Source organism: Oncorhynchus nerka, linkage group LG15 (assembly GCF_034236695.1).
Source record: "Oncorhynchus nerka isolate Pitt River linkage group LG15, Oner_Uvic_2.0, whole genome shotgun sequence".
Classification (NCBI taxonomy): domain Eukaryota; kingdom Metazoa; phylum Chordata; class Actinopteri; order Salmoniformes; family Salmonidae; genus Oncorhynchus; species Oncorhynchus nerka.
Window position 1 is genome coordinate 67,702,745 of NC_088410.1, and position 20,394 is coordinate 67,723,138.

Below are 20,394 nucleotides of genomic sequence, written 5' to 3' on the forward strand. Positions count from 1 at the left end.
TCAGTGGAATTCTAATAAAGCAGCAGTGCAGTAATATACAAATGGATACATGTACTGGACCATTTTGGCCTAGTGTCCAGGATGGGCCGGATACCTAGCCATCCCAGATGTGTAGTCAGAATAGCTAAGAGGATGCAGGTTTTGAGTTTGAGTTTTTAGCTTTCTCTCATAAATGTATGTAAAGGTCATTTGAATATTTTAACAGAACTGTATAGGGCCTTTATTCTTTGCTTATTGTAAGGCCTACTCAACTTTGTCGTATCTTTTTTGCAGTAGTCCTTTATGGTAAGATGGGTATGTTCTATTCCAGTGGCCTTGTTTAGTTCTCTATGATGTAGTTCCAGTACTTACACCAGCCCTTGTATGGTAATGCAGGTATGAGTCTATTTGCTCTGAGGCAGTAGGCCCTGTATGGTAAGGTGAGATATTTTCCTGCTGGATTGTTTGTGGTCTCTGCAGTATCTGTTTAGTACTAGGTGATAGTTCAGTGGAAAATTAGAAACGTACAGTATGTTCAGGATGCAGCAGTCTCATGCATGGAGGGAGGGGGGGCAGTAAGTAGGACAACGCACACAGCCTGCCCTCTTGTGGTGCCTGCAGTGCAGACACTGACTTTAGGATTATTTCCATATAGGCCTAATGTCACATGAAAAAAGTGAAAGATTCTCAGTTTATTCCTCTATATAAAAGTTGTGTAAAGAAATAGACTAGGAGTAATAGTTCTCTCACATGTAGGGGTCAAAATGATTGAAATCCCTTTTTTCAATACCTCACCGTGTGAGGATAACGACACTGAGCCTTTTCCTAAAATGTTTTATGAGATTGGGGAACACACTGGGAGAGATATTAGACCTTCTCAGTCGCCGGACTTGAACCCCATTGAAAACCTGTGGTTTGAATTGAAGAGGGCATTTCATAAGCACAGACGGAAGGATATCAAAGATCTGGAAAGATTCTGTATAGAGGAATGGTCTAAGATCTATCCCAATGTGTTTTCCAATCTCAAACATGTCAAAAAAAGGCACAGTGCTGTTATCCTTGTAAGGTGATGTATTGAAGGCAGGTGTCAATTTTGACCCCTGACTTTTTTTGAAAAAAATATTACTTGTTAAAGGGCCAATGCAGCGGTTTCTAACTCGATATCAAATCATTTCTGGGTAACAATGAAGTACCTTACTGTGATTGTTTTCAATTAAATGGTCAAAAGGAAACCAATAGCTTCTTAGCTAAGAGCAATTTCTCAAGCAAGAATTTTGCAAGTGTAACCAGATGTAGTAGTAACTCTCTTGCGTTATGTATTTAAAGAAAGGACTGGCCAGCCAGCGATCCCAGTTGATGGTGTTTATTCTGACGATAAGACACGTAGAAACACAGATGTACAGGACAACAGTATGTTGATGGCAGTATATTTGTGATTCGTCGCTTGCATGTCAATATCAGATGGGGTATTTTGTAAACATAACAATGACAAAAATAGTACAAAATACAATAAATGTAAGTGTCTGACGATAGACAAAAGGAAGCACATTAGATGTGCAGGACAACAGTATGTTGATGGTTGTATATTCGTAATTCATCTGTTGGCATGGAAATAACTCAATTAGCAGGGAGCTAATGTGACCATTAGAATTAGTGCATGCTAGCTAACTCGCGCTTTTTTTAGCAATTACGTACAAAAGCACATACCAGAATGCCCCCATTATCTAACAGGTACCGTGCACATATACACCGAGGATACAAAATATTAGGAATACCTGCTCTTTCCATGACAGACTGACCAGGTGAATCCAGGTGAATGCTATAATCCCTTATTGATGTCGCTTGTTAAATCCACTTCGATCAGTGTAGATGAAGGGGAGACAGGTTAAACAAGGATTTTTAAATCGAGACAATTGAGATATGGATTGTGCATATGTGCCATTCAGAGGGTGAATGGGCAAGACAAAATATTTAAGTGTCTTTGAACAGGGTATGGTTGTAGGTGCCAGGTACACCGGTTTAAATGTTTCAAGAACGGCAATGCTGCAGGGTTTTTCACACAACAGTTTCCCATGTGTATCAATGATGGCCTACCACCAAAAAGACATCCAGCCAACTTGACACAACTGTGAGAAGCATTGGAGTCAACATGGGCCAACATCCCTGTAGAACGCTTCCAACGAATTTAGGCTGTTTTGAGGGCAAAGGGGTGCAACTCAATAGGAAGGTGTTCCTAAAGTTTGGTATACTCAGTGTATATACACCAGGACATGTACAAAGTGAACTCGTACACATTGTATATTTGAAAATAGAATGCATTATTTCAGAACGTGAGCTCCTGCTTGCATGTTAATATCAGACTGGGAAGAATTGATATTCATGATCTATCTCCCCCTATCTGCAAGCGTTACGAATGGCATAACATTTTATTGATATGTAAATTCAACCAACCAATAAGAATACATAAACATCGAAAACATAGTTCTGCAGTGGCAAGTGGAAACATAACCAACATTGTTACACTAGGACTGTCTGGGAGTGGTCTGAGCTGGGAGGGGAAAACTGAATGCTAGCTATTATTGGCAGAGAGGTTTGGAACCTTCTTTTTTATTGGTCTACAAACTAATTTACCACCTGGGGTTGTCACCAGGCAGTGCAAAACTCCATCCCACCAAAACAGGCTGAAATTTCAGGCGGTCTTTTATAGCCACTCTTAGACTAAAAGCGCATTATCACCATTTCCACAGTTTTGCAGTTTTTTTCCAACATCAATGTGGAAATATATAAAACTTAGGAAACATCGGGTTTGATTGCACAGGGCCTTTAAACAAAATCTCTTTGTTTGAGCAATTGTATTAGTATAAAATAATATAATTAAAAACAAATATATTGCATACAACACAGCTCAGTATTTGAATTATTTCTTTTATACTGTCATTTTTGCTCATCTTTATCCAGGGTGTCAATAATTGCGATCCCCACAGTAGCAACAATGACCAAACTATACACGTCGCGTCATCTTCATTTATGACTTTCCCCCCAAAATTGTAAGTAAAACCTTCGCATATATATATATTTTAATTCAATACGAACGGCAGAGCAACTGTTGACACTCATTTGGCAAGAGTTTGACTGAGGAAAGGTTCATTTCTACTGTATAATCAATGCAATCATTGCTATCGTTAGCAATCATGAAAAACAAACAGAAACAAGAAACTGAACATACACACGTATTTCATATCACGAAATCCACACAATGCAATAACAGAGACCAAAGCAGTCCATCCATGGTCACGACTGTAGTGAAGTTTCTAACACTGGCTATCTGGACACAAGTTGTATTATCAGAGTATATGTACGACACTGTCAGAGGAGTGGGTTTGTGTAATGTGTTGCTGTGTCATCATTTTCTACTTCTGTATGAGAACAATGAGCATCCCAATTCCTCAGCCGTTGTAACAATTCAAAAACAATGGCACAAGGGGGTTAGATGGAACTGAACTGAAGGAACAGTGGGGAAAACACACCCATGCTCACAGTCACACTGATTGAAAGGTCATGGAGGCCTATCAGGATCGCGCACATGACAATGAGGGAGGGCATAGAGGTTACATAGATAATAAAATACAGCAATAAAATGCAAACAATAATATCAAAGAAACAAAAATGGAAAACCTGACAGTCAAATATTATAAAAATAGATAGGATACATAGAGAAGATATTGTTTACAGATATTAAAGGACACAATTCTCCTCTGTAAGCTGAACTGACTTCTCAGATTCCTTGATTTAGAAAGTTATTTTGTAACATTAAAGCCACTTCCATCACATAGTAACAGCTTCATGCGAGTTGGACAGGTTATTGGAAAACACAAAACAAACTATAAAAATCAGTGGATTTCCAAATGTCCACATCCCACAAACTCATATGGAGAAAATTGCAAACCTAAAAAAATGAACAGAGTTGTGATGGTGACACCTGCTATCTTTGAAGTTGCCAATAAGGTTCTTCCAGAGCTATATCCAGTCATTGTTTTAGAGTATAATCTCTACAATGGTATGATTCACTGATACTGACTAGCCATACTGGACATACTGACAAACACCATCTTATTTGTGCAGTTACTGCTAGGCTTACGATTATGCTCTGCTCTGAGCATGTGCAACTGTTTCAGAAGTGCTTCAGATGTTAAACTTAAAAAACAAAGCGCTCTGTTCAATCTGTATTGCTGAAGTGTTACAGATTGTGCGATAGCAATGTAAAGGTCATTTCTGATTGAGCTGACATATGCAGTGTTTACTGTGAATGCAGTCTCTGCTAACATTGCCTTTACATTTCAATCACGCTGTAACGCTAAACTTTTGCTATATGGATTGAATCGAGCCCAAAATAGAGTTCAAATAAGGCCTTTTAGGACATTGTGTCCTAGAGGACACTGACTCTGGGGGTGTGGCCCTTCATCAATACTTTAAGTGGTTTCTAATGCTCAGTCATGGAGGGATTTTCTGTTCCAATTGGAATGAAACATTCGTAACAGAAAATCCAGTTTACAGTACATAGTCTTAATAACAAATGGCAGTAGGGCAAGATGAGACGGTTTCCACGTGGAATACATATCATTACAAAAGAGTAATACCATTCGTTCATCCTTTTTCATTTCCCTAACACATACTTTGTTTCAGTTTACGATACATCTAACCAACAGACCAACCCCAATGCTCTATAACAGCACATTCACACACATAGGGCAACAAGCAGCCAAACCAATGAAATAAGGTGACCTAGAACTGAGAATCTCATATTTGGAAACTATGACGTCGTAGTAAAAGTTCAAAACAAGAGAGCAGCTAAGTGCTTCAGGTCAATTGAGTTAGGACTCTATTCAATCTGTATTGCTGAAGTGTTACAGATTGCGCAATAGCAATGTAAAGGTCATTTCCAGATTGAGCTGACATATGCAGCGTTTACTGTGAATGCAGTCTCCGCTAACATTGTCTTTACATTTAAATCACGCTGTAACGCTGAACTTCTGCAACGCCTATTGAATAGAGCCATTAATAATGCTTCATGTCTCTAGATATGGCCACCGGGGAAACATCTTTTCAAAGTGCAAATCTTTTTTTTCTCTTTTATAAATTCCTACCAGGGGTACCGTGGGTGAATAGGTAGGTAGGTACCTCTGGGAACATGGTAGGACATCTGACTACAGTAAACTATAACAGGAAACGAAAGCACCAAAGCACCACTGATCAAAGGACTGCTCAGACAAGAGCCTTTTAGTTCTCTTCATATCCTCAGGTCAAGTGGTGTATTTACATGACCATACTCTCTTGGTTTAACCTTGGGCTCTGATGTGAAAGGTGAAAGTCATTAGGCAATTTATGTCTGAAAAAATGCCTGGGGGACTGTTAGTTTGAAAACCGATAAAGTTCTTCACTGGTATTTTCTTGTTTAGTTGAAGGGGATCTTTATATTCACTCTGGTAAGGTAAGGTAGACTTCAGTGAAATGTTTTTGTTTTGCTTTTCTTTCTCATGTAAATCGTTCAAAATGTTAAACATGATCGAAGTTTTTTATATGTCCTTCAGTTTGACTTCTTCATTTTTAGATTAAACGGGCAGGATTCATAGGTACAAAGTGGTCAATGTCATTCAGTTTGCCAGGACCCTTTCTCTCACTCTCTTCTTCCCTCTCTTTTCACTGTGGAGGGGGCACTGGGGCTGAGGAGTGGTGTGTATCCTCAGGTAGAGGGACACTAGGCTCTGGGTTCAAGAAAAGAGAATACACACACACACACACACACAGCAAAAACAATAAGTCACAGTAAAGTTCAAGTTGATTCCAGTGGCTCATGTGATTATTATTATTTATGTTTAACCCCTTTTTCTCCCCAACTTTGTGGTATCCAAATGGTAGTTACAGTCTTGTCTCATCTCTGCAACTCCCGTACAGACTCGGGAGAGGCGAAGGTCGAGAGCCGTGCGTCCTCCGAAACACGACCCCGCCAAGCAGCACTGCTTCTTGACACAATACTCGCCTAACACGGAAGCCAGCCGTACCAACGTGTCGGAGGAAACACTGTACACCTGGTGACCGTGTCAGGCGCGTTGCGCCCGGCCTACCACCGGAGTTGCTAAAGCACGATGGGACAAGGACAACCCGGCCGGCCAAACCCTCCCCTAACCCGGACGACGCTGGGCCAATTGTGCGCCGCTTGATGGGTCTCCCGGTTGAGGCCGGCTGCGAAACAGCCTGGGATCGAAACAGGATGACGCAACTAGCACTGCGATGCGGTGCCTTAGACCACTGCACCACTCAGTAGGCCCACGTGATTACTTTTGTACAGTATTAGCTAAATACTGAATTCACAGTTCGATAACACAAAGTGTGACTCACCGTGGAGTGTTGGGGTGGTGCTGGAGTGGGCCGTGGGGGGCTGGCCTGGCGGGCGGGGAGGTGAGGTGTGAGGACCACTGGGGGGCGGCTGGGGCTCAGCAGGCTGGGCAGAGGAAGGGATGGAGGTGGTAGGGGGTGCTGGGCTGGGAGCTGGCTGTGGTGCAGGGGTACTGAGGGTTGGCTGGGACTGGGTGGCTGAGGGGCCCTGGGGTGGGGGTGGGGGGCCAGTGGGGGCCGGGGCGGGGTGTGGGCCTCCAGTCTGGCTGTGCTGCTGGATCTGTTGGAAGTGCTGCTGACGCGCCCTCATCTCTGCATATTTCAGCTGCTCCATGTGGAACGACTGACGGTCTGCCAGCAGCTGCTGCCTCTGGTACTCCAACTACACACAACACACACACACACACTCACAAAGGGTAAGAACATGTATATGCACACTCCAACCAACAAAATAAAACAAACAAGTCTACTTAAACTGCATCCCCCATAACCCTTCACTTCTCCTTGACTCACCGCCTCCCTCTCTCGGTCCATGATGGTCTCCAGCTCTTCAAAGTGTCTAAGTTTGATCTCCAGCTTCTTCATCTGAGTCTCCACCAGCAGAGCCACCAGAGACTTGATCTTCCTCTCCTCCACAGCAGCCAGGTGCTATGGAGAGAGAAACACCGAGAAGGATGGAGGGGGAGACAGAATGGAGACGGGGGGGGGAATGTATAGGGGAGATCGAGAAAGAAGTATGGATGTGAGTCATCTTTTCATGTGAAATGGCACAGATATATTGAACAATCCCTGGTTGATAATCAGTATGAGAAACAGATAGGGTCAGATATGATTTAACCCCTGGGGGTTGGCTAGGAGAGCTGATCTAGGATCAAGTGCATCCTAATGTAATCTGGAATGAATTGCAAAAATATCTGAAGCTGGAGACTTATATTTCCCTCACTAACTTTAAACATCAGCTATCTGAGCAGCTAACCGATCACTGCAGCTGTACATAGCCCATCTGTAAATAGCCCACCCAATCTACCTACCTCATCCCCATATTGTTTTTATTTACTTTTCTGCTCTTTTGCAAACCAGTATTTCTACTTGCACATCATCATCTGCACATCTATCACTCCAGTGTTAATTTGCTAAATTGTAATTACTTCATTACTATGGCCTATTTATTGCTTTACCTCCTCACGCCGTTTGCACACTGTATATAGACTTTCTTTTTTCTATTGTATTATTGACTGTACGCTTGCTTAATCCATGTGTAACTCTGTGTTATTGTTTGTGTCGCACTGCTTTGCTTTATCTTGGCCAGGTCGCAGTTGTAAATGAGAACTTGTTCTCAACTAGCCTACCTGGTTAAATAAAGGTGAAAAAAAATATATATATATATTCATTATGATCCCAAAGGCAAAACTGACCCTACACATGTAGGATCTTAATTTCAGCCAGTTTGCTACAGCAGGAAATGAATCCTGCAGCAAAAAGAAATGTGATTATAATTAATGGACCTTTTCTGTAGGGGTTGATGCATTTTTCGTTAGGGCAAATCAAGTCTGACATTTTAAAGTGGGAATTACAAACTTTAGAAGCCTTTTTAAACCTTAAACACACTTCTGTGCAAGAAAATCCTCAGCAGCAAAATAGTGATCAAATTAAGATCCTACACCTGTAGATCAGCACTCCTACTCTGAGAAGTTTGATAAATACAGCCCCTCATCCTAGATCTGTGATTAGGGGGATCATGCAAAACACGGGTCAGAGGTCAGACCTTGGCTTTGACGGCAGCAGCAGCCAGGGCAGAGGCAGCTGCGGTAGCCAGGTTCCCCTCTCCCACATCCCGCTCCACCTTAGCCTTCCTCTCTCCCTCACTCTCTCCTTCTCTCTGGCTCTCCTCCGAGCCCTCCTTCCCTTCCTTATCCTTCTCTCCATCACCTAATGCAGAGAGGGAAACATAGAAGTCACGCATAATTAAGTGTCTGTAAAAAACAAGAGACAGAGTTGACTATTTTACAAAGTTTACAGAGATACATTCAAATTCAGTGACAGACATAAACATTACCCATCTCCGAGTCGGTCTTCTCAGCCTCTTGCTCTCCCTCTCCTTCTCCCTCTCTTCCTCTCTCCTCCTCCTTCTTCCCATTTTCTCCTTGCTTCTCCCCCTCTTCCATGGCTCCCTCTTTGTTCTCCTGTTATCACCATGGGGACGGGGACAAGGACAATGGTCAACACGTGAGTATAAATCATCACAGCCTAGACAATTCAGACCCAGACCGTAGCTGGTTACAGAAGACTCGACCACATAAACACAAGTAAAGTAGAAGTCCTAAAGACACCATACCTTGGTCTCCCTCTTCTCTTCACTGGATTGGCTGTCACTTTTACTCTCCTCACTGCTCTCTTCTGGAGGCAGAGAAAAGACAAATGAGTTGTCAGCAAGCCTAGTGTCCTAAGTGCACCCCACCGGAAACTAATTTCTCTTCATTGACATACAATACATGGAAATATGACCAAAGACAACTATAGTTTTAGATAATAGTAGATGGAAGCTGCACCAGGTTTTTCTCCCTCCTCCAGGCTGGTGCCTGCGATGCCGCTGCCTTCCAGGCCGTAGAGGGGGTCCTGTCTGCCACTGGTCCGCGCCGCCTCTTCCACCCTCCTCACATGGGCCTCCACCAGTGCTGCTGGGACCTCCTCCTTCATACGGGAAAACTCCTCTGAGAGAGAGAGAGAGAGAGAGAGGGAGGGAGGGAGGAAGGAAGGAAAGAGAGATAATGAACGGTGGTAAAAGAAGCAGGGAGATGGTTCTGAACTGTTGAAGGCTACACCAAATACACACACCACCTCTAAAAAGTATCTCTTGAGAAAATAAAGATCCAAAACTTCCAAGACACTTCCTGGTAAATAAAGGTTAGCTAAACAGCTCTGACACAAATCAGGCCAGCCTGTACTCTGTGTGATCCAACGGTTATTTACTGAGTTGACCTCTCACCCAGGGCAGATTTGGCGGCTGCGGAGGCCACGCGGGGGTCCACCACAGAGGCCAGGAAGGCCACGGTGCTCATGACAGGGTTGCCTGCCTGGCTGAAGGGGACGGGCTGGTAGGCCAGGGGGCCCAGGGACGAGGACGTGTCCTCCAGGTATGGGTCCTCGATGGGCAGACGCAGGAAGTGCAGGATACACTCATCCTGGGTACGTGAGCCCACGTGCTCCGACACCTTGTTCCAGTCATCCTTGTACATCTCTAGACCCTGAGAGGAGAGGATATGATTGATATTAATAAGGATGTTATATTAAGCCCTAGGTTACATTTTCAGATAAGTTATTTGTGTGTTTTTGTTGTCGATCCTCTCAACACTGTTTCAAGGTTATTTGGATTTAAAGGGCATTCTATTGAATGGTAATAAAGTGGATGAGACAGAGCTGTGCTGTTATTTACCTCTAGCAGCAGTAGTGTCTCCTGTTCGGTCCAGTCTCGCATGGCGCTGGCAGCAGTCTTACTCTGCAGACAGGAAGAAGTAGCATCCCCGTAACACACCTCACTACTCTTTACAGATAGCTACACAGTGCACTATGATCCTAAATCAGTCCTGCAGTGTTGTGAGCCATACCTTAGGAGGCCCAGTCTTCTTGCTGTACATGTCTGTCCTCAGGCCAAAGTTCTGCAGGTCGGCTGGCTGCTTCTCCTTCACCTTGTCTGGGAAGGACAGAATCTGCTGGGCCGCCGGAGTCTGGAGGGGACAGAGAGAAGTGGAGTGAAGCTACAGTCAAATAGAGGCATCTAGAACCAAAATATAGAAACAACCTGTCTGTGTGTGTCTGTGTACCTGGGAGGCCTTGGGCTGCAGGGGCACCAGGCTGGAGGGGGTGTCAGCCAGGACGTGGAAGTGGGAGGTGGGTGGGGGGCCCATGGGGGTGGGCCGGCTCTCTGAGTCCACCTGGTAGTTGATCAGACCCCACTGCTCCAGGAACGCATGCACCCTGAGGAAGAGGGAGAGGAGAGAGGGATAAATGGAAGCAGTAAATATTTCTGCATGAAGTAGATGAATGCGACTGTAGTAAATGTCCTGTGTGCACTGAGTCCTCCTGACCTCATGATGGCGCACACGTCTCCGGCCAGGTTCCTACGACAGGCGGTAGAGGTAAGGTACTCCTGCGGGTTCAGCCTGTAAGTGTCTATCATGAAGTTCCTATAGGCCAGGTAACTGTGAAGAGAAAGAGAGACTCTCGTCATTGGTTATGCAGCTAAGTTACTCCAAACTCCAAAGCTGTTGGTCTCTGTATAACACAGAAGAGGGTACATGTGTATTAAGCTAGGCATGTGTAATAATAATAATAATCATAATAACATTATGAGCATGTGTTTACTCACATCTCAGGGGTTTTGGATTTGTTCTTGCCATTGAAAAACTCTGGGAGGGCTCTTCGCTCAATAGCATGGACACTGGAAAAGACAGAAAGAGGTCAAACATACATCATTGATCAAACTATCATCATTGATGGTCGGGAGAGACGCGTAGATGTGTAGCCTACCTGTTGTAGTCGAACCAGGCAGCATAGCTGGGGATAATGATGTGGTGGGTCTGCTCGGTCACGTTGTCCTCATGAAGGTCCGACCCTTTCACCGGCTCTCCCTTCACACTCGGAGAGCCCTCCTCCTCCTCCTTTCCTGCAGTTTCCATGGATTCATCCTCTTGCTCATCTGTTCAAGAGATAAAAGAGGAGAGAGTGAAAATACAGATCAGGGGATGGATAAAGGATGGAGAAAGCTAAAATATTGTAAGAAGTGACCTCATCCTGCAGACAGTGTATATACACTGAGAACCCATTAAGTTATTCAGGGAACTCACCCAGGTCTGTCATGGTACCTCCCTTTACTGGTGTTGACTCAGAGTCTTTCTTAGTGTTGGCTACACACACACACACACACACACAGACAGAGAGAGAGAGGTATGGGGGGGGGAGAGAAAGCCGAGAGAGAGGGGTATGGGGGAGAGAAAGAGAGAGAGAGGGGTATGGGGGAGAAAGAGAGAGAGGGTATGGAGGGGGAGAGAGAGAAAGAGAGTGAGAGAAGGGTGTGGGGGAGAGAGAGAGAGAAAGAGAGGGGTATGGAGGGGAGAGAAAGAGAGAGAAGGGTGTGGGGGGAGAGAGTTGCATTTCCTGTGATACAACAATTCAGTTCAACCCCTGACTTTGTCACAATGATGAATACTAATGTTTCAACCAATGTAAATATCAGGAGGACAAGCCAATTGGCTGAGTCTAAATCTTAGATAAATACAGTGCCTTGCGAAAGTATTCGGCCCCCTTGAACTTTGCGACCTTTTGCCACATTTCAGGCTTCAAACATAAAGATCTAAAACTGTATTTTTTTGTGAAGAATCAACAACAAGTGGGACACAATCATGAAGTGGAACGACATTTTTAACAAATCAAAAACTGAAAAATTGGGCGTGCAAAATTATTCAGCCCCTTTACTTTCAGTGCAGCACACTCTCTCCAGAAGTTCAGTGAGGATCTCTGAATGATCCAATGTTGACCTAAATGACTAATGATGATAAATACAATCCACCTGTGTGTAATCAAGTCTCCGTATAAATGCACCTGCACTGTGAAAGTCTCAGAGGTCCGTTAAAAGCGCAGAGAGCATCATGAAGAACAAGGAACACACCAGGCAGGTCCGAGATACTGTTGTGAAGAAGTTTAAAGCCGGATTTGGATACAAAAATATTTCCCAAGCTTTAAACATCCCAAGGAGCACTGTGCAAGCGATAATATTGAAATGGAAGGAGTCTCAGACCACTGCAAATCTACCAAGACCTGGCCGTCCCTCTAAACTTTCAGCTCATACAAGGAGAAGACTGATCAGAGATGCAGCCAAGAGGCCCATGATCACTCTGGATGAACTGCAGAGATCTACAGCTGAGGTGGGAAACTCTGTCCATAGGACAACAATCAGTCGTATATTGCACAAATCTGGCCTTTATGGAAGAGTGGCAAGAAGAAAGCCATTTCTTAAAGATATCCATAAAAAGTGTCGTTTAAAGTTTGCCACAAGCCACCTGGGAGACACACCAAACATGTGGAAGAAGGTGCTCTGGTCAGATGAAACCAAAATTTAACTTTTTGGCAACAATGCAAAACGTTATGTTTGGCGTAAAAACAACACAGCTAATCACCCTGAACACACCATCCCCACTGTCAAACATGGTGGTGGCAGCATCATGGTTTGGGCCTGCTTTTCTTCAGCAGGGACAGGGAAGATGGTTAAAATTGATGGGAAGATGGATGGAGCCAAATACAGGACCATTCTGGAAGAAAACCTGATGGAGTCTGCAAAAGACCTGAGACTGGGACGGAGATTTGTCTTCCAACAAGACAATGATCCAAAACATAAAGCAAAATCTACAATGGAATGGTTCAAAAATAAACATATCCAGGTGTTAGAATGGCCAAGTCAAAGTCCAGACCTGAATCCAATCGAGAATCTGTGGAAAGAACTGAAAACTGCTGTTCACAAATGCTCTCCATCCAACCTCACTGAGCTCGAGCTGTTTTGCAAGGAGGAATGGGAAAAAATGTCAGTCTCTCGATGTGCAAAACTGATAGAGACATACCCCAAGCGACTTACAGCTGTAATCGCAGCAAAAGTTGGCGCTACAAAGTATTAACTTAAGGGGGCTGAATAATTTTGCACGCCCAATTTTTCAGTTTTTGATTTGTTAAAAAAGTTTGAAATATCCAATAAATGTCGTTCCACTTCATGATTGTGTCCCACTTGTTGTTGATTCTTCACAAAAAAATACCGTTTTATATCTTTATGTTTGAAGCCTGAAATGTTGCAAAAGGTCGCAAAGTTCAAGGGGGCCGAATACTTTCGCAAGGCACTGTATATATATATATACACACACGTGTGTGAGCATGTGTACCTGTCTTAGGTAGGGTGACCTCCTCCACTGCAGGTACAGGTGATGGTTCATCCAGATCTTTGTCAGATCCTCCGGCTCCTCCTCTCTCTGGCCTCGCTTAGACTTAGTGTACGGGGTGGTGGGCCTACACACACACAAAGTTAGTCATTATGTATATATCATTTTAAGGCTTATATTTCTTAGTCATTGTGTATTTCAGCAATCTACAGATCTCCCAATGTATTACACAGTAGTAAACAAAGGGTAACACACACCCACACCCTTTCTTTGTGTTCTTCTTCTTGCTCTCCTGGGGTGGTGGGGTGGGCGAGGGGGAGGGCGAGCGCTTCCTCTTCTTGGCACTGCCGGGCTTCTTGTCACGACGCTCGTCCCCTGGGGTGGTGACCTCATCCGTCAGGGTCTTGGCTGAGATTCTCTTCCTCTTGGGGCCCCCCTCCCCAACCTCATAGTCCTCTTCATTCATCCACTCATTAAACTGGTCAAGGTCCAGGATCCACTTGGCATGGACCTGAAGACACAGTTTATATGGTGTTAATTTAATGTAGTAAAATGTTATATATTGGCTATAAAAAACACAGAGAGGAGGGAGAAAGAGCGAGAGAAAAATAGAGACTTAAAGAGAGGGGAAGAGAGAGGATGTGTCCGAATCCTGTCTTGCCTACTACTTACTAAAACAACATTCTGTGTACTCAATGTACTACATACTATTTAGAATGTACTGTTTAGTAAAAATGTATGCAGTAAGCAACAAATATCAGACAATGTGTCATCTAACGCGCAATTGCGTTGTTTCCCGCCATTTGTTCATTATGGTACAGCCCCGTCCCCTTATCTGACTATCAGCTCACACAGAAAGACACAGAAAGAGAAGAAGGAAGGATGTGTGTGCCGACCTTCCTGGGTTTCTCTGGGCTGGGCGCTTCTTCCACAGCAGCCTCCACCTCACTGGCTGAGATCCAGGTGTCATAGCTGAGCAGCAGGGGACAGAGGTCAGAGGATAGACTAGACTAATGTTTCTAGTGCACCACATATCATCACATTGTGCTATAACACAGGCTGAGAAAACGGTGTGAAGCTCAAATGGTAAAGGAGATGTGGGTATGGGATAGAGAAAATGGTAAAGGAGATGTGGGTATGGGATAGAGAAAATGGTAAAGGAGATGTGGGTATGGGATAGAGAAAATGGCAGTGTACTTTCAATGCGTCTGCACCCCAAATTGTGACATTTAAGACACATGGTGCCATGAGGCCAGCAGAATACCACCCTGCATCCCACTGCTGGCTTGCTTTTGAAGCTAAGCAGGGTTGGTCCTGGATGGCAGACCAGATGCTGCTGGAAGTGGTGTTGGAGGACCAGTAGGGGTAACTCTTCTCTCTATTCTTAAGATCGAATCCCAATGCCCAAGGGCAGTGAAAGGGACACTGCCCTGCATAGAGTGCTGTCTTTCGGATTGGATGGGATGTTTAATGGGTGTCCTGACTCTTTCTGGTCATTAAAGGTCCCATTATCGTATGAGTAGGGGTGTTAACCCTGGTGTCCTTGCAGAATTCCCAACCTGGCCCCATTTCCATCATGGCCACTTAATCATCTCCCTCATTCCTAGTTGGCATATATCACTCCTCACCATGCTAGCTGTTGTATGATGAGCGTTCTGGCACAAAATGGTTGCCATGCATCACCCAGGTGGGTGCTGAACATGTGGTGGATGAGGTGTGTTTCCCCCTTACTGTGTAAAGTGCTTTGAGTACCAATGTAGAAAGGCGCTAAATAAATCCAATCCATCATTATTATTATCATCATCATCATCATCCTGGGTTTCCATGGTGTTAGAGCACCCTGTTCTGCACAAGGCTTTATCCGAAGGTTGTGTTGACGTTGTCAGGCTGAGGCCCCAATATGGACAGTCCCTACCTGTCAGGATAGTATCCCCAGTGGAGCAGCACCTGCTTGTCTCTCTTCATTACCAGACGCACCCACTCCTCTGAACCAACGGGGGAGGGGAGAGGAAGAGAGAAAAATGTCTCTGTGATCAATCCATTAGTCTAGTTAGCTAATAGACCGATTCACTTTCCAGGCATACATTCAGAACAAACATTCTGGCCACCAGATAACGTTTGATCCATAATGTTAGACTGACTCACCCTCCTCCAGACTGGCAGGGATGGGAACCACCACATGGGAGCTGGACGTCTTGTCTTCAGTCACTGAGCCCTGCAGGAGACAGCAAACACACTCTGCTTAACTGTGTTGTACTGTATTGTATTATATTGTGCTGTATTGTATTGTGTTGTATTGTTTTGCATGAAGCTGTACTGTATTGTATTGTACTGCATTGTAATTGTGCTGTATTGTTTTGTATGACGCTGTACTGTAATGTATTGTGCTGTATTGTTTTGTACGAAGCTGTACTGCATTGTATTGTACTGTATTGTGCTGTACTGTATTGTATTGTTTTGTGTGAAGCTGTACTGTATTGTATTGTATTGTGCTGTATTATAATGTATTGTTTTGTATGAAGCTGTACTGTAATGTATTGTTTTGTATGAAGCTGTATTGTACTCTAATGTATTGTGCTATACTGTAATGTATTGTGCTGTATTATAATGTATTGTATTGTTTTGTATGAAGCTGTACTGTAATGTATTGTATTGTATTGTTTTGTATGAAGCTGTACTGTATTGTGTACTCATACAGTTTCATCATTAGGTCAGTGAAGACAAGCCTACCTGGTGCCTCTTGATGATGTCCTTCAGTTTCCCCAGTAGCTTGGCCTCAATGTCAGAGCTCAGGTAGATCACTGGTCGACTCAGACAGTTGTTCTGATGGACAGGTGCAGAGAAAGAGAGAGTAAATTTTTAAAAAAGAGAGCGACACAGACAAAGAAAATAGTTTTCCAAAGAAGACAAGGGCAGACGGACCTGTACTAGAGATTTCTCGATAGTCATGAACATCTCCACATTGCGGTCCATCCGAGAAGGATTCTGAAAGTCAAACCTGCGCCTGCCATGAAGACAGACAGGAGTTAAAAATCTCACACAACCTAATAAAATATTTCAATAAAAATTAAAACGTCTCAAGGATCAGTCTATTTGGTTTCATCTTAATCAGAACTTCTCAACCATACAACTTAGTGGGTTAAACTCATTTGAGGGGAGTGTAAGTGTAGTGAGCAAAACAAAATATGCAGGCTAGAATGAAACTCTTACCAGCCCTGATCGCTCTTGAACTTGTAGGCTGCAGCCAGAATGTGGCAGAGAGCCCCACCAGACTTAAAGTCCAGGAAATTCTTCGTCTGAACAGAAAGACAGAGGGTCAGATACACTATTAGAACAGTGGAATAGGGGAAGCACAAGAGCAAATTGTGTGTGTGTGTGTCTGAGCACATGTGTGCGTGCAAGTTCTCTCACCGGCAACCTGGTGAGAGGTGGGTTGCTGACATGTCGTCCGAACACCTCCTCCTGAAACTGCAGCAGCTGGACCACCAGGCTGGACAGAGACTTGTTGGTGGGGGGCTCCGCCTGGATGTACTGAGGGACAAGAGAGAGAGAGGATTTATATGGAAATATCAGGATAAATATACATTGTAACTATGTTGACATGCACATCATCATTATTCTGGTATTATCCCATATATTCAAGTATGGTGTGAGTGAGTGGGTCTTAGATAGATATTTGATAGTTGGAACTGTACAATTAACAAAAACAGAGGTAAATTGACGGTCAAAGAAATTATAGGTTCATCTATGTGAATCTTTGTATTCTTTCTGTCTGGCCCAGGTTGAAAATGGTGGGGTTGAGCGCTTGCTCTGAGACAATAGACATGGCTTTTTTGGCAACACTATAATGAGAAAATCCTTCTCACCATCTGAGGGTAAACGGAGCCGGACCATGAAAACTCATGGCGCTTATATTGCCCTAAAAGACCATGGAGTGAAATGGGGTGAAAAAGAAAACTGAAGGCGCCGGTAAAAAAAAAAAACAGTTTAACATCTGGATTTGTGCACTTGCGCTGGCCGGAGTAGGCATCTGCAATCCATGAAATTACCGTTAGCTAGCTAGCCAGCTAGCTAGGTTCCCTCCCCTCCCCGAACAGCAACCCCCAACACAGGCCATTTATTTCCCTCTACTAAATGGGTGTAGAAACATCTACTTAAAACATATCAAGTGTCCATGTCCATCACGCGGCACTTGCCAAGACGTTCCCTCAGCATCCTTTTGTTTCCGTCTCGTGAATGTGTGGATTAAACAACTGGACTATACTGCAACCCATCTCATCACACCCTCACTCGCCTGCCCACTCCTTCTACTGTTAAGATTGCCCTCTTTCATTTATGATCATATGAATGAATGTATTCATTACATTAACAAAATACAGCAGTACCTTTTTATAATTCTTGCCCAACCAAACGCGGACATTGTCGAACTGCGAGACTGTATCAGACGCTTCGAAATATTTTACGTTCGGGCCGCCGTCTTTCTTCCGCACCGCCATCTTTGTCTGCAGAATGTCGACGTCGACCGCCGCCCGGTGGTGGAAATATGACATTGCAGCCAATGGGCCCATTAATACCGCTGTAGTTGCAGTAAATGTACTGCAAGCGGTGTTGTTGTATAAAGAAAATTCAGTTTAAATGGCTTTCATCCAGCAAGCCAGCACATATATATATATATATTTACAGTACCAGTCAAAAGTTTGGACACATCTTCTCATTCAAGGGTTTTCTTTATTTGTACTAGTTTCTACATTGTGAAGACATCAAAACTATGAAATAACACATATGGGAAAATGTAGTAACCAAAAAAGTGTTAGACAAATTAAAATAGATTTTAGATTTTTCAAAGTAGCCACCCTTTACCTTGATGACAACTTTGCACACTCTTGGCATTCTCTCAACCAGCTCGGAATACTTTTCCAACAATCTTGAAGGATTTCACACGTTTGCTGAGCACTTGTTAGCTACTTTTCCTTCACTCTGCAACTCATCCCAAATCATCTCAATTGGGTTGAGGTTGGGTGATTGTGGAGGCTAGGTCATCTGATGCAGCACTCCATCACTCTCCTTGGTCAAATAGCCCTTACACAGCCTGGAGGTGTGTTTTGGGTCATTGTCCTGTTGAAAAACAAATAATAGTCCCACTAAGCGCAAACCAGATGGGATGGTGCATAGCTGCAGAATGCTGTGTAGCCATGCTGGTTAGTGTGCCTTGCATTCTAAATAAATCCCTCACAGTGTCACCAGCAAAGAACCCCCACACCATCACACGTCCTTCTCCATGCTTTACGTTGGGAACCACAAATGCGGAGATAATCCGTTCACCTATTCTGCGTCTCAGAAAGACACGGCGGTTGGAACCAAAAATCTCACATTTGGACTCATCAGACCAAAGGACAATTTGCAACGGTCTAATATCCTTTGCTTGTGTTTTTTGGCCCAAGCAAGTCTCTTCTTAGTATTGGTGTCCTTTAGTAGTGGTTTCTTTGCAGAAATTCGACCATGAAGGCCTGATTCAATCAGTCTCCTCTGAACAGTTGATGTTGAGATGTATCTGTTACTTGAACTCTGTGAAGCATTTATTTGGGCTGCAATCTGAGGCTGGTAAATCTAATGAACTTATCCTCTGCAGCAGAGGTAACTCTGGGTCTTCCTTTCCTGTGGCGGTCCTCATGAGAGCCAGTTTCATCATAGTCCTTGATGATTTTTGCGACTGCACTTGAATTTTTTTTTTCCAGACTGAGTGATCGTCATGTCTCTCTAGGGGATCGGTGTCCCTCATGCGAGACGGTTGAGCTAATGTAGGCTAATGTGATTAACATGACGTTGTAAGTAACAAATACAATTCCCAGACATGTCTGATATGGGCAGAAAGCTTAAATTATTGTTAATCTAACTGCACTGTCCAATTTACAGTAGCTATTACAGTGAAAGAATGCCATGCTATGGTTTGAGGAGAGTGCACAATTATGAACTTTAAAATGTATTATTAATATACCAATTAGGAACATTTGGGCAGTCTTGATAGAACATTTTGAACAGATATGCAATGGTTCATTGGATCAGTCTAAAACTTTGCACATACACTGCTGCCATCCAGTGGCCAAAATCAAAATTGCGCCTGGGCTGGAATAATACGTTATTGCCCTTCCCTTGCATTTCAAAGATGGCAAAAAAACAACAAAAAAACAACGAATGTTTCTTCTTTGTATTATCTTTTACCAGATCTAATGTATTATATTATCCTACATTAATTTCACATTTCCACAAACTTCAAAGTGTTTCCTTTCAAATGGTATCAAGAATACGCATATCCTTGCTTCAGGTCCTGAGCTACAGGCAGTTGGATTTGGGTATGTCATTTTAGGCGAAAACTGAAAAAAAGGGTTGGATCCTTAAAAGGATAAAGTAATGATGGACTGTCGTTTCTTCTTGCTTATTTGAGCTGTTCGTACCATAATATAGACTTGGTCTTTTACCAAATAGTGCTGTCTTCTGTATACCACCCCTACCTTGGCACAACACAACTGATTGGCTCAAACACATTTAAGAAGGAAAGAAATTCCACAAATTAATTTCTAACAAGGCACGCCTGTTAATTGAAATGCATTCCAGGCGACTACCTCATGAAACTGGTTGAGAGAATGCCAAGAGTGTGCAAAGCTGTCATCAAGGTGAAGGGTGGCTGGTGTGAAGATTCTCAAATATAAAATACATTTTGATTTGTATAACACTTTTTTGGTTACTACATGATTCCATATGTGTTATTTCATAGTTTTGATGTCTTCACTATTATTCTAATGTAGAAAATGGTACAAATATAAAAACCCCTGAAATGAGTAGGTTTGTCCAAACTTTTGACTGGTACTGTAGGTGCACAGGTCGAGAGACAAATTGTGGTAATCAAGGTGACAGACAGTGACACATTCAATACCGCCTTGCACACTCTTGCCTGCATCCAGCTGATTTAGGGTGTAATCATTAGTCCAACCGTTTCTATTGGATTCAGGTATGTTTATCCCCATTTAAATCCGGTTGCTTCCCCCTAGAATCTATTGACGCATAGGTGTGTTAATCTAAGTAACATAATAAAAAAATCCCCATC

At 43.4% G+C, this 20,394-nt stretch overlaps 1 protein-coding gene across 1 annotated transcript; it reads right to left on the reverse strand.

Moving 5' to 3' along the window:
* Positions 1–1,326: 1,326 nt before the first annotated feature.
* smarcc2 (SWI/SNF related, matrix associated, actin dependent regulator of chromatin, subfamily c, member 2) lies at positions 1,327–17,802 on the reverse strand. The gene is given in 26 exon segments (XM_029683315.2): positions 1,327–5,741; positions 6,376–6,754; positions 6,886–7,020; positions 8,138–8,301; positions 8,429–8,555; positions 8,708–8,769; positions 8,922–9,083; positions 9,359–9,617; positions 9,806–9,868; positions 9,978–10,097; positions 10,194–10,347; positions 10,458–10,571; positions 10,739–10,810; positions 10,900–11,068; positions 11,217–11,276; positions 13,296–13,358; positions 13,361–13,419; positions 13,550–13,803; positions 14,189–14,264; positions 15,208–15,277; positions 15,438–15,507; positions 16,023–16,115; positions 16,215–16,296; positions 16,503–16,588; positions 16,704–16,823; positions 17,678–17,802. Coding segments are annotated over 26 exon segments (3,189 nt in total). The 5' UTR covers positions 17,789–17,802; the 3' UTR covers positions 1,327–5,676.
* Between the last annotated feature and the right edge of the window lie 2,592 nt (positions 17,803–20,394).